Source organism: Salarias fasciatus, chromosome 8 (assembly GCF_902148845.1).
Source record: "Salarias fasciatus chromosome 8, fSalaFa1.1, whole genome shotgun sequence".
NCBI lineage: Eukaryota > Metazoa > Chordata > Actinopteri > Blenniiformes > Blenniidae > Salarias > Salarias fasciatus.
In genome coordinates this window covers 750,402-763,680 of record NC_043752.1, presented here as the reverse complement: position 1 = coordinate 763,680, position 13,279 = coordinate 750,402, and the positions used below count along the sequence as shown (strand labels likewise).

Below are 13,279 nucleotides of genomic sequence, written 5' to 3'. Positions count from 1 at the left end.
TAAAGTATACACACTGAAGGAAACACTACATAACCATAGGGAAAGAGAGACACAACATTGCCCCAAGGAAACAAACAAGGAAACAAATTGTGGAGAAGTAGGCACACAATTTTATAAAGGAAATAAATAGATGATGAAATTCAAAATTGAATCTGCAAAGTAACACAAAACAGCCTGAAGAAAACAAAAGGGAGGAAAACTAAAAACTTACAGAATGTAGCCCAAAAGACCCACAAAGAGTTGTGGATAGTTAAAAAAAAAACCCACACACACAAAATGTCCCCAAGAAACATGAGAAAGCTCCAAAAAAGATAAATGAACCACAGTTAGACACAAACCATTCCCAGCGAAACACAAAGTTTAAAACTCATGAAAGCGAGAGAGAGAGGCAACACAGCTGACACCCAGGGAGGAACACAAAGCAGTAACAAAGATCACAGAACAACCACGGGGGAACAAAGAGCTATTTCAAGTTGTTGCAAAACCACAAGAAACTGTTATGAACTGTAAGAAACAGATATAACAATACTGTAGAAGATCCAGGAGTTATTTCAGATTATCAGACAGGCAGCAAAACATCCCACTGAGACACCGTGTCAATATCACAGACAGGTAGGAGACGTCTCACAGGAAACGGGTGACGCCATCTGGACTCGCTCTGATGTCTCAGAAGACGTTTTGCTCCATTGAGTGACTTGATCAGTTCACGTCGTTCCCCTGATTAGATTAACCAGCCTGGTTGGAGAAAGAGAGACAAAGGCTGGCAAGAATCCAAAAAGGACTACAGGGAAAAAAATCAACCTGTGTGAAAACGTCAGACAACCCTCACCTTCAACTATTTACTGTCTGTCACTTCAAGTATATTAAATACTTTAAATCCCGACAGCATCTTCCAGGATAGGTCAACACAGAGACCCACAGCAGCCAGAAAGAAGGAAAAACACCACAAGATTTCACCAAACAATCCAAGACGATGGGAAATAAAGGACCAAAAAAAGATGAAACGTGAGAGCTGGGAAGAGACACGACACGACTCCAGTTAATACAGAAAATACTTTATTAATCCTGGGGCGGGGGCAAAGGGATATTCAGAATTAAAAGAAGAAAAACATCTGCAGCCGCGAGTCTCTTTTTTTTTATCTCCGCTTTCAGTCATCTCCAGTGTCTGGGAGAAGCAGCGGTGTCCTGCTGGAACGTTGTCAAGAGACGGAGACTCAAGCTTCCTGCTTCCTGGAAGATGAAATGAGCACAAAATCCTTGAAAACAGACAACAGTTATATCTAGACGACTGAGACATTCTGAAAAATGTGGACTTATTGCAAAACACCAAGAATAACTGGACGTTTTGGAAAAAGACAGAAAAGTCAGTCAGAGACATAAAATCCTTCAAAATAAAAGAGGCAGAAGAAATGCTGCTTTATGTGTCTGTGCTTTGACTTAATGCCACTTTGAAGAGAAATCTGCCTTTAGAAAGAAACAAACCGCTCGTGAGCAGCTGAAAATGAGTGTGTGAGTGTGTGTGTGTGTGTTCTGGCATCGAGGTGAGTCACAGCAGGGAATGAGCAGGTAATGGCTGTGGCTTCATTCCATTTGTGGGAGGTCCAACTGCTCCTCAGCGCTGACTCAGCACCGGAGTCATCAGAAACGCCGCCAGACTCCACCGGCGTCAAGAGTCCAAGAAATCACAGCAAGAAGCTTTTTGATACCGAAAATAACTGAATCTACAGAGGAAAGTGAGTTCAGACCACTGACCGCGGTCAGAGGGAAGCAGCCAGACGCTCACTGACGATCAGAAACACCAGAAATGAGACACAGAGGCTCAGAGTCTCCTGGTCTTTATTCCAGAACAGAAAACGCGCTCTGCTCCAGCCTCAGCGATCAGCAGGCCGACCTCCTGACCTCCTGGACTCCAGCAGCGAGTGCAGCAGGATGCCCGTGGCGACCGACACGTTGAGCGAGTCGACGCCGGGGATCAGGTCCCGGCCGGCCGGGACGGTGAGTAGGGTGTGGCAGGAGGCCAGGAGCTCCGGGGAGAGCCCGGCTCCTTCGCCGCCCAGCAGCAGCAGCGTGGGTTTGGTCATCCGGAAGTCGCGGCAGCGCCTGACGGGAATCCCGGTCCGCTCGCCGTCCGGTCCCACCGTGCCGACCACCTGCCAGCCCCGGGCGGCCTTGGAGCGCAGCAGCTCCCCCAGGTCCTGATACCCGTACACCCCAAAGACCTCCAGGACGCCCGAGCTGGCCTTGCTGACCACCGGGGACGGCGGGCAGCTGGAGCGCACGCTGCTGGCCACCCGGTCCACGCCCAGGAAGTAGGCGGAGCGCAGGATGGCTCCCAGGTTCATGGGGTCCTGGATGCGGTCCAGAACCAGCCACAGCGGGGGCGTGGCCTGCCTCTCCGCCGCCGCGGGGTCCTCGGTGAGGAAGCCGAGCGGGCTGGCCTGCAGACACACCCCCTGGTGGACTCCCCCCGAGGACAGCCGGTCCAGCTCCCTCCTGTCCACCCGCTGCACCGGCACGCCCCGCCCACGAGCCTCCTCACACACCCTCACCACGGAGGGCCGGCGGGACGCCTCGCCGTCCTTGACGTACAGCGTGCGGGCCTTCCTGCGGCCCTGAGAGAGCGCCAGGAGGCACGGCGCGACCCCGAACACGACCTCCAGGCGCTCCGGCCCGGGGCTCGGAGCAGCTCTCTGACTCCTGGCTGCAGGGGCGTCCTCCAGACTCAGCCTCCTCAGCTCCGGCGACACTCTGCTGCTGGAACCGGCCCTCCAGGCTCCACTCTGACCTCCTGACCTCTCGGGGTCCTCCTGGCGACCTCCGGGCTTCAGCCGGGCCCCGGAGCGCCTCCTCGGCCCGCCGTCCTCCGGGATGAGCAGGGGAGCTGAGGCGTGGTACCCGGCCGGTTTGAGCACCGCTCTCCTCCGAACAGCGAGGAGAAACCTGTGCTGCGCGACCCCGAGCAGCCACATTCCGCAGCACGCGCCCGCTATTTCAGAATAAAAGCCTCCTGTGCTGCCACCGCTGGTCCGTCATGTCAGTCCAACCTCTGTTTCAGCATCTTCAGCCTCCGCTTCACACTCCAGAGCTCTGGCTCGCTCCGGCTCTCTCCCTGAAGTCCACACGTGCACCTCCGCTTCATCTAGCCCCCGGAAACACAGCTGGTACTTACAAAATAAAAGCTCCACACATCCTGTGCTTAGGAAAATAGTTTGTTTTTAATTTATTTTTTCATAAACAATTTAAAAACTGTGACGAGTTTTCGTTTTTCATTTTCATTGATTTATGATAAGTATGTTATAAAAAGAAGCAAATTAGGAGTAAAAAAATGCAACGCTTTTTTAAAAAATGGCAAAGATGTTTTTTTTCAAACAAATCTTTATTCATAGTCACACATTCAGCAGACAATAAGACCAACTGCGTTCAGTGAGTAACATCAAATTTACATGAACAGTATGTGAACAACGCTTTGAGAATAAAATAAAGAAAGAAAGAAAGAAAGAAAGAAAGAAAGAAAGAAAAGTGACATTTCATGCTGGGGGTTATAAATACTTTCAGGAACACATTTCTTCTGTTGTAATTTAGTTTTTGTATCTCTAGTTTGTCATACTGTTAAAAACGCCCCTTTTGAACTTGTTATAAAAAGAAAAAGATTTTCTTTTCAATGTTCCACTGTATTTGCAACAACTAATGGATCAGGAATGAAAGCTTTGTCAGGACTCATCGCTCACTGGAGGTTTATATGACCGTTATATATCGATCTTGAGCATTTGTTAATTTTATAAAAGTCGTGAAAGTTGGTGCATTGAAACAAAACTTCCTCCTCACCGGATAACTGATCGACACGCCTGCATTCGTTTACAGCCTATGTGACTTTTATTTCCAAAGGTTTATCTATTCGTGACGTCACGAAAAACTGACGTTTTCTCTTCACATGCGCGATTACGTCATTCCCCGGAAGTGAAACTCTACGCGGAAGTGTGTGGACGAAAACAAATAATCATTTCTACTGATTTGAGGAGGAGAAGACGCCCAGAGCCGCTGCCTGCCCGCCGTCTGTCCGCTGCTGACCCGCGAGGAGTCCCGGTTCACGGTGAGGGATCTCCGTAGGCCCGGTTCGACACCACCGGGGTCCGAGCGCGTCAGAGACCGAGAGAAGGGAGCTGATAGGCGGCTACAGGTCCGAGGAGAGGCCGCGGCTGACTGCCGGAGTCCGGAGAGCACAGACACTCTCCCGGTCTCAGCGGCCCGTGTACGGGTAGTTTTTTCAGTCAGTGGCAGGCGGGACTCGGGGATTCCCCAGAATTAACTGTCAGAGCTGATCGACTGACTCTAACGACATTAAAGACATTAATCCTCAGCAGGCACCTCAGGTCTGCCTACCGAGCTTTACTGGTTCTTCGATTTTAGCTTCTAAAAGTTGAAACCAGTCTCGGTGTGGGCCCCGCAGAGCTCAGACATGTGGGATTCCCCCACTCCCTCCCCAGGACAGAAAGCGTCTCGTCATTGTGGTCAATCTGTGTCGTTTTCTGTTGTTTGTGCTTGTTTCAAGTCTTCTTAGGAGAGGGGACATGAACTTCTGCTTATTCTGGAGTTGTTTTGTGCATTTGGAAGGTTGTATTTTGTTTTTGGAAATTTCATGTCATAACTTTTATTGGAGTTTTCTTATCGGGATTTTTTGTCTTGTTTTGTTTCCGACTTGTGTCTTTTAATAGCCATTTCTTGATGTTTTTTGTGTCTTCATCAGGATTTGGAATCGTTTCATCTCATTGTCATCATAATTGGTCTTTTCTGTCTGCTCTTTACCTCCATCTATAATTTTTTATGCCTCTTTGTGTTTGTTTTGTGTGAAACTGAAGCCAGTGACTCGCTCCACAGAGTGAGGTTGTTTGATGTTTCGTTCCGGTTTGTGATATTCTGCGTTGATCCAGATGGAGTTCCTTTTTGGCCATAAGAAGAAACCGGAGGAGATCCTGAGGCAGAACCAGCGGGCGCTGAACAGAGCCATGAGGGAGCTGGACCGAGAGCGCACCAAGCTGGAGCAGCAGGAGAAGAAGATCATCGCCGACATCAAGAAGATGGCCAAACAGGGACAGATGGTGAGGCGGAGGGGGCGTGGCTCCCGCCGGGACGGGGTCGGATGTGAAGAAAACCCAAATAACCGTGATCTGCTCGCTGCGATTGTCACAGGACGCCGTGAAGATCATGGCGAAGGATCTGGTCCGCACGCGGCGCTACGTCAAGAAGTTCATCATGATGAAGGCCAACATCCAGGCCGTCAGTCTCAAGATCCAGACGCTCAAGTCCAACAACAGCATGGCGCAGGCCATGAAGGGCGTCACCAAGGCCATGGCCACCATGAACAGACAGGTGAGTCCCCGGTCCGCTGGTCAGCGGGCGGCGGCGTGAAAACAGGCCACACCCTCGCTCCAACGCTCCTCCTTCTCCCACAGCTGAAACTGCCCGAGATCCAGAAGATCATGATGGAGTTCGAGCGCCAGAGCGAGATGATGGACATGAAGGAGGAGATGATGAACGACGCCATCGACGACGCCATGGGCGACGAGGACGACGAGGAGGAGAGGTGAGGCTGGGGTCATCTGGCGCTCAGAGGGCGTCCAGGGAAGAGCAGACGCTGACCTGAAGACAGGGAGGCGAAGGAGGAGGAGAATCTGGAAAGATGACAAGAAGAGACTCAGAGCAGCTCAAGCAGGAAACACAACAAAGTTAGAAAGATGTGAACATTGAGGGGCTTTAGAGGAGGAAGATGTCTGCCATGGTGTGTGTTTAACCTCCTGTGCCGTGTGTGTGTGTGTGTGTGTGCTCGCCATGCAGCGACGCCATCGTGTCCCAGGTTCTGGACGAGCTCGGCCTCAACCTGTCCGACGAGCTGTCGAGTAAGTCCCGCCCCCGAGCCGCCCTCTCAGCCCCCGCTTCTTCCTGTAACGCTGGCGCCTTCCTTCCTTTCAGATCTCCCGAGCACCGGAGGGAGCCTGTCGGTGGCGGCGGGGAAGAAGGCGGAGCCCCAGGCCGCCATGGCGGACGCCGACGCCGACCTGGAGGAGCGTCTGAGCAAACTGAGGAGAGACTGAGCAGCAGGAGGACTGTGAGCCGGGGCGATTCCCTCCTGGCGTCCTGCGTCTGAGCGGCGGCTGTTTGAGCCGCGGTAATTAAAGGTGTATGGCTTTCTGTTTGAGGTGTTTTCATTTAATGCGTATCTCATGTATCTACCAAGAAAAACAAAAAGATGTATGTATAAACCAACGGAAGGACTGACAGGTGCAGCAAACTCTCGTTTTGTGGAAGAATTTGCCAAATTGAACTGGACAGTCTGTAAATATCAGATTAAAGTCACACTACAGTTAAAGTGTGAAGGAACGCAGAGAGGAGGTGAAGAAAAACCATTTTCTAGAGCTTATGTGTAAAAATGTCGCCTCTTTTTGTACACAGGTTGGTTTGATGTTCTCAACTCATCAGCATCATTAAAAAACACTTTCAGCCCCTTTTAGTCTTCTAAGGCTTTTTTTTGTTTAGTTTCAGCTGTCAGGGTTGATTTTGTCCCTGGATTCACAAGTGGGATGATTTTTTTTTTTTTTAACCAGATCTCCCTCCTAGACTAATGGCCTTTTTCAAAACAGAATATTTCATATTAAAAATGACATTTTCCTCAATTTAAATGTGAGTAAAGTGACCTCTCCACAAGTGAAACCTGACTGTTTAAAGATGGAGGTCGTCTCACCAGAAGCCGTTCTGATGGAGAACTGTTGGTGGAGATGAATCATTTCGATTCAGTCGACTTTACTGCTGCGTTCTTCACCAAAATGTTTAAAAATAAAAAGTCTGTGGTGTTTATTTCTGATTTTCTTTACTCAATAAATGTTTTGTTTCCCAATTTCACATGACTGGTTATTTGGTTTTACTGCTAAATCATCGTCACATGAACATTAAAAACCAACATTCAGACAGAATAAACTTCTCCATCCACACATCGTGGACAAATTTGTTTTTATTCCAAAAAAATTTAACTTTCAAAACTGTCAATTTGTCAACATACAATCATAGAACAATATTGAATGTACTGAACACTTCCAACATTAAATAATAGAAAAATAACAGCCATGTTTTATATGTACATTTCTGAAAGTTATGTACAAAAAAACAAACAAAAAAAAAAAGTGTATTTCCAAAAGAAGCCCGGGCTCCTCGAGGGGCGGGCGGCTTCATTACCGAGGAAGCAGAACAGCTGTTGCATCTGAAGTACAAAGAGGAGGAGCGAACGCAGCCAGGAAGAAAGAAAGAAGAGGAGCGGCTACCACTACAGCTATCGTCTACAAAAAGGCCGCCGCCGCCGCGTCCCGTCCCCTGCCAGCGACTCGCCGTTTAGATAAGAAACACAGGAGTGAACGATCAAACCAAACATGTTATTGCAGAGCTGCAGATCCCAAAAATAATGATGAGGAACGGTTTTTAGTCTCCCGGACAGCGAGAGATTCTCCTTCGGCTGGGAGCCGGAGCCTCTGAACAGAACAAGCCCCCTCCGGGGAACAGAACCGGGGAACCGGTGGGAACCGGAGCCTGAACGGCCCTTTGACACAGAACAGACCGCTTCACGTCGGATTGGCTGGAGAAGAACGATTTCTCTTTTCTTAAATTAGATATATATGTAATCATGCTGGTTCAAAACTCCTAAGAATCACACGAAACATTGATAAAATCTTATTGTGCGCTAACAGTGATATAGGCGACACACACCACGAGACAGGCACACCTCCGCCCCGCCCCCGCCCCTCCCCCGCCTCCGTATTGCTCCTGGAAAATATCTCAAGCTCTGTTTTCAGTCAAAAATTACTTCTAAAGTTTAGAGTCCCCGGTTCTTCCAGCACCAGAGGTCCGCCGGGACGCCGTCGGCCAATCGGACGGCGGGAGGGGAGGAGCTGCAGGACCGACCGGACGCAGGGCGGGGACTGGAATCTCGCCGTGGCGTGACGCGCGGCCTCCCGTTTGGAGGCGCCGGCCCGACGCCGCGGCTCGCCGTGATGCACGGCGGGACCGGAGAGGCGCCCGCTCGCTCCGGCGCCACGACCCGCCTCCCGGAGAGAATCAAGACGATCTGGGAGGGGCTTCACTTCCGGCAGGTCCGGTGCGGCGTGTGTTTCTTGGGCACCTCGATGCGGCATCGGCTGCGGTCGTCCAGCCACGGCAGCTCGAAGTTCCTGCAGACAGGAGACAATGTCCCAGAGTCAGGTCCACACAGGTGATCGAGGAGTCGTCCGGTGATCTCCTGGTTCTGATTCTGTGATTCCAGAACAAGGAGGGAAATTCAACTCACTGTTGTGACAGCTTCGGCAGCGGCCGGCCGAACGCCACCACGGGCAGGAACGGCGTGATGACGATGGTCTCCACTGCAAGAGACCGAGGACGCCGTGAGTTTCTGAAACTCAAACCTGAGAAACGCGCTTGGTGAAAGCGGACGTACCGTCTTCGGTGTCGGGGTAGAAGGACAGCAGCTCGGGCTCCACCTCCTGAACCACCTTCTTCCTGTTCATGCGCTGCTGCAGCCGCTGGAACATGCGCTGCTCTCTGATCCGCTGGATATCCCACCTGGGAACAAACACCAAACACACGGCATGAAGCGGCGCGTCGGACTGCTGGAGCTCCTTGTAAGGCAGCTCCTGCCTGAATGCCCGACCACATTTAACCCCAGCGCCGGGATACTGAAATACGCAGAGCGACAGCTGCGGCTAGGTAGCCGCGCACGGCTAATTTAAGAAGAGGCTGTGACTCCGCCGGGTCTGAGGTGACGCAGCTCATCACATGAGGAGCAGCAGTCCAGATCCAGCGGCACCGGCGATCCGGCCGTCTGCTCTTCAGAGTCTGGTCTGAACGGCTCGGCTCACCAGAGAATCCTCCAACACTGCAGAGTGTTTCCAAACCGTCACATGCTTTAAACACTGTCTGTATTGTTATTACTTCATTTAGTGGAAGTTAAAAAGCCTTCAGGTTGTTTCAGGAACTATGACGTCAGATAAAGTTTTCTGACTGCTTTCTGTTCCACCGGGAACATCAGTCAAAAGCGCTGCAGCAAAGCATGATGGGATTGTCTGGCTGGGTACCTTTTCCTTCTCTTCTCGTCCAGCTCCAGCTTCAGGTGGCGTTTCAGGAACACGGAGTCGTCCATGGACTGGGTGGAGACAGAGGCCAGCGTGTTAGAGAGACGCCGTACACAGAGACCCGGACACTGAGAGACGGGCGGAGTCTCACCTCAGGGGGGTGAAAGGACGAGTCCTCGCTCAGAGGCTCGATGTAGTTCTCCTTCCACGAGGGAACTGTGAGGAGGACGGACATGACAGGTCAGAGACGGGCGGCGCTCAGGGCTGATGCAAGGTTATAAATGTAAACAATGAGCAGGTGGTGTTCACTCACTGGCCACCTCCTCCTCCTTCTTGGGCGACGTCTCGCGCAGGGGGGACAGCGGCGGCTGGTTCCAGCAGCACAGGTACATCTCTGTGGTGGACATGAAGGGCAGGTCCTCCATCTGGCAGATCAGCTCGGGCTCCTCCTTGGCGGGCAGCAGGCCGTCCCTCTCCGGCGGCGGGCGGAGGGGCAGCACCTCCTCCGGGACCTCCTTGTTCCTCAGCTCCCTCTGATGGGGGGACGCCGGCGCCACGTCCGGCTTCTGCGGACTCGGCTTGGGAATTTTCGCCCGAGACTTCTGCAGCTTTGGGTCCCCGAAGCAGGACTTTCTGCACAGACAGGAGCGACTCAAAGTCAGTCACCACGATATGAAGGCGACTTCTCAACTACAACTGAATCTGAACTGAAACAACCACATGGACACACTGACAGGAAGGATCCCTGTTTTTAGATTAAATGTACATGAAATCCTTCACACAGTGCCATAAAACTCCTCAATCACATTTCACCATTCCTAAATAGAAAATAACCTAAATGGACATTAGTCTCCTTTTAAGATTATCTATAAACTACTACAGTCTGAGAGCAAGCTGTAAAAAGATTAATTAAATCTGTCTTGAAAGACTTTTTGGGTGTAAATGTAAACCAGATATGTTGGTTGGAGCGGTTTTCTGCATACAGTGATTGTACTGTACTGTATTGTATTGTATTGTATTGTATTGTATTGTATTGTATTGTATTGTATTGTATTGCGTTCATCCTTCAGGTGCTGGAGGAAGAACATTGGAAATAGAAAAGGAAACAAATACTGCAAGAATAATCAATATTGCAATATTGCAGTATTATCTCTAATTTGTTCAATGGGAGGAGCTACAAAAGAAATAGAACACAAAGTTTTTCTTTCCCAATCCATCACTAGGAACAGAACACTGACTCCCCGTCCGCTGCTGCTGCTGCAACGTCTTTTACCTCTTCTGTCCTTTCTCGCCGCGGCTGAAGGGCAGCGGAGCGGCCGCCTCGGGCTGCGGACTCTCCTCCACGTCCAGGTCCCACATGTCCTCCTTGTCGGGGGTCCAGGGCTCCAGGGGCTGGAAGAGGCGCTTGTCTCGGGGCGGGTCCTTCCGTGTGAGCTGGAGACGCCGCTCCATCCGCTCGATGCGCGCCAGCAGCTGAGGGAGGAAAAGATTCAGCGTAAATGAATGTTAGAATGGTCAGAGGTCTTCCAGGTTGGGGCCGTCCTGGACCAGATCACGAGGTGGCACTGCTTTTAATTTTTTAGTTTTTGAATTTCAGTTCATCTTTATCATGAGGGCTCGATGGGGAAATGAACGGGACAGTATGAAGGTGTTAACACACTCAGCTGTTTGCCTTCATTAAGTTTTTCTCATGCTGGGTGTCTCACCGTTTCTGCACAAAATAATTTTAAATACCATCCATATGAGGATCTGTGTGGTTTTCCTTCTATATGCCGTCTCTGCTCTGTGTCTGGTCTCAGTTATGTCGTGTGTATTTAAAACTTTTATGTAAGTTTATCTATAAGTTCAAATAATTTTTCATGCATTTGTTAAAGTTGAAGTTGTTCTATGTTTATTACTAGTGTGATGTTTTAGTGTATGCTGTTGTAATAAGTTACGGTTATTCTGAGTGGAACCATTTTAATGTGATCTATTTGTGTAGAAGTTTGAGTGATTCTTCACTTATTTAGTCTGATCTTGTTTTGCAAATTGATTCTTAGTTTCCATCTGTTCCATCTTTGTGTTCACCTTAAAAGAGCTGACAGAAAGCTTTTGTGACGACCTGAGGCTGAAAGCAGTGATTTCTGCTTTCACTCCTGTGCTGGACGTACTGAATGTGATGGTGCGTGAGTTCACGTCACTGTGGCGGAAACACGCCGGTACGTACTGTGTCTTTGTCAGCTTTCAGCTCGTCTATCTCCTTGTCCTTGGACTGGAGCTGCTGCTGCTGCTGCTCGATGAGGTCCAGCTGCAGGAGCAGGATCTGGCGGAGGCAGTTGGCTTGCGTGTGCGGGTTGGCGGGCGTCTTCCTGATGTTCCTCCACTTGCCCTCAGAGGACAGCTCGATGGACGCCGTGCCCAGCACTTCGGGGACGACCCCCTTGGCGCTGTCGTCGGCATCCTTCGGGCTGTTGTTCACGGCCATCTGAGGGTTATCCATATTGTCTATCGAGAGGGGTTTACCTTTCACCGGGGTTCCCTCACCCCCCATTGGTCTGACAGGGGACAAAATCCCCACAGTTGTACTCTCCCCTGGAACTACTTCTGCAACTGTGGCAGCGAGGGCAACTTTGCTGCTCATGTAACTCTGGTCGAAGTCCTTGGATTTGCCTGGGATCTCGGCCCCTTTCACGTCGTGGACATCGAGGATAAAGTCACGGGACTCCCTCTTGAAGCTGACGGGGCTCACGGAGGAGGTCCCGATGTCGACGGCGTCGAGGTTCTGCTTGAATCCTGCGCTGGGGATCAGTGTGGACCTCAGAGTCATGGCGCTTACGGCGGGCTGCTCATCCTGCGACGCCTCGGCGGAGCAGCTTCACCCCCGCAGCAGCAGCGCTCGTTTCCCATGTGAACCGTCGGCTGCTGTCCTGCGGACACAACATTAAACAGCTTTCAGCGTCTTGTTGTTGTTATTGCCGGAGAGCACAGCGCCTCCGAGCCGCCGGTTAAACTTGACGGAGGCTACGAGACGTAAGTGAGCGTGATCCCGGGCATCCTCCGAAAATCGCCCGCCGGATTTTGAGATTTAAAATTGCGCTACTTTACAGACACACAGACGCCAAACTGACATCGGAGCCGTTAGTTAAGTGGGAGTAAAGCTGACGAGAAGCGGTATTACGTGGAGCTTTCAGGCTGGGGGCTGGAAACAAGGACTCGGGAGGGGCAGTGTAGGACACTGGCAGCCATCTCCTCCATTTTGGTTCTCGCGAAATCATGAAAAACAATAACAGCTAGCTAGCGGCTAACGTTAGCCGGCGAGATTCGCCAACAAACGGCGCGCCCGAGCGATTCGAGGCCGAACAGTCGCGTCGTGAGGCTCAATGTCCACACAAAGCAGCGGCTAGTGAAGCGTATTGCAGCGTTAAGCGCTCACCTCGGCTATACGTAAAGTCCACCTGCAGCTGCCTTCATGTTCCCTCCTCAAGACTTGTTTTAAAGCGCCCTCCACTGCGCATGCGTAATTTGTTGGATAGCCATTTCTAGTGTTTTGAAGGGTTCCATCGAAGCTGCGCCGGCAGGGGGCGACAGAGACGCACACCCCTTCAAACGACACGTTAAATTACACTTTAATCGCGAACGAGCGATTAAATTAAGTAATGCAGATGCCGAGAAAGCTTCATCAACCATCACATTTGTCCAGAGTGTGATTTGAAGTTCCAGTGCTGTCAAATTTAGCAGAAAATCGACCCCCGCCAAACATCATATTCAAAAAATGCAGGACGGAGTTGTAACGACTGTGTGGGCGTGGCCTTAGAGCAACGTAACGTGTGACGTAAACAGGGGCGGATGTAAAAAAAAAATATATGGGGTGGCGAGAGGGGGCCCGGAGGGGTGGGAGCATATGTCAGATAATATATACTGAATTTAATCAGTTGTCACAGTTGGGAGAGAGACATTATGAACACTCTGAAAAAGGCACGGACTGCTATTCACAAACTCATTCAGAACAAACTTATTCTGATGCAACCAATGTCTTACATTTCAGGTTTCATCTGAAACAGTTCAAATTAGGAATAAGTGACCATATGATGAAATCTCACATGATAGGAGACACAGGTGTGTATGGTAACACTATAGTTGGGACATTATCACAGGAAATTCATCAAGGCAAGATACAGGTGATGACTGGCAGA

At 50.5% G+C, this 13,279-nt stretch overlaps 3 protein-coding genes across 3 annotated transcripts; 1 reads left to right on the top strand and 2 right to left on the bottom strand.

Moving 5' to 3' along the window:
• Positions 1 to 1,026: 1,026 nt before the first annotated feature.
• On the bottom strand, positions 1,027 to 3,133 carry mrm1 (mitochondrial rRNA methyltransferase 1 homolog (S. cerevisiae)). The gene has a single exon (XM_030098378.1). The coding sequence runs from the start codon at positions 2,967 to 2,969 to the stop codon at positions 1,872 to 1,874; it is 1,098 nt and encodes a 365-aa protein (XP_029954238.1). The 5' UTR covers positions 2,970 to 3,133; the 3' UTR covers positions 1,027 to 1,871.
• Positions 3,134 to 3,943: 810 nt separating this feature from the next.
• chmp2a (charged multivesicular body protein 2A) lies at positions 3,944 to 6,889 on the top strand. The gene is made up of 6 exons (XM_030097842.1): positions 3,944 to 4,090; positions 4,929 to 5,096; positions 5,188 to 5,367; positions 5,451 to 5,581; positions 5,833 to 5,894; positions 5,968 to 6,889. The coding sequence occupies exons 2-6, from the start codon at positions 4,929 to 4,931 to the stop codon at positions 6,087 to 6,089; spliced, it is 663 nt and encodes a 220-aa protein (XP_029953702.1). The 5' UTR covers positions 3,944 to 4,090; the 3' UTR covers positions 6,090 to 6,889.
• An 83-nt stretch (positions 6,890 to 6,972) lies between these two features.
• msl1b (MSL complex subunit 1b) lies at positions 6,973 to 12,845 on the bottom strand. The gene is made up of 9 exons (XM_030097838.1): positions 12,520 to 12,845; positions 11,314 to 12,013; positions 10,381 to 10,580; positions 9,421 to 9,740; positions 9,259 to 9,323; positions 9,111 to 9,178; positions 8,474 to 8,598; positions 8,327 to 8,399; positions 6,973 to 8,210 (listed from the first exon to the last, which is right to left on the bottom strand). Exons 2-9 carry the CDS (start codon positions 11,911 to 11,913, stop codon positions 8,120 to 8,122), a joined length of 1,542 nt encoding a protein of 513 aa, XP_029953698.1. The 5' UTR covers positions 11,914 to 12,013; positions 12,520 to 12,845; the 3' UTR covers positions 6,973 to 8,119.
• Positions 12,846 to 13,279: the final 434 nt, after the last annotated feature.

What these genes read in the sequence shown, in the direction of transcription:
- mrm1 (XM_030098378.1), bottom strand. Translation starts at nt 2,969, where the DNA reads ATGTGGCTGCTCGGGGTCGCGCAGCACAGGTTTCTCCTCGCTGTTCGG.
- chmp2a (XM_030097842.1), top strand. Translation starts at nt 4,929, where the DNA reads ATGGAGTTCCTTTTTGGCCATAAGAAGAAACCGGAGGAGATCCTGAGG. An exon ending in TGGCCAAACAGGGACAGATG is followed by an intron (nt 5,097 to 5,187) that starts GTGAGGCGGAGG and finishes CGATTGTCACAG; the next exon opens with GACGCCGTGAAGATCATGGC. An exon ending in TGGCCACCATGAACAGACAG is followed by an intron (nt 5,368 to 5,450) that starts GTGAGTCCCCGG and finishes CTTCTCCCACAG; the next exon opens with CTGAAACTGCCCGAGATCCA.
- msl1b (XM_030097838.1), bottom strand. Translation starts at nt 11,913, where the DNA reads ATGACTCTGAGGTCCACACTGATCCCCAGCGCAGGATTCAAGCAGAAC. An exon ending in TGAAAGCTGACAAAGACACA is followed by an intron (nt 10,581 to 11,313) that starts GTACGTACCGGC and finishes TTCCTCCCTCAG; the next exon opens with CTGCTGGCGCGCATCGAGCG. An exon ending in CTGCCGAAGCTGTCACAACA is followed by an intron (nt 8,211 to 8,326) that starts GTGAGTTGAATT and finishes TCCTGTCTGCAG; the next exon opens with GAACTTCGAGCTGCCGTGGC.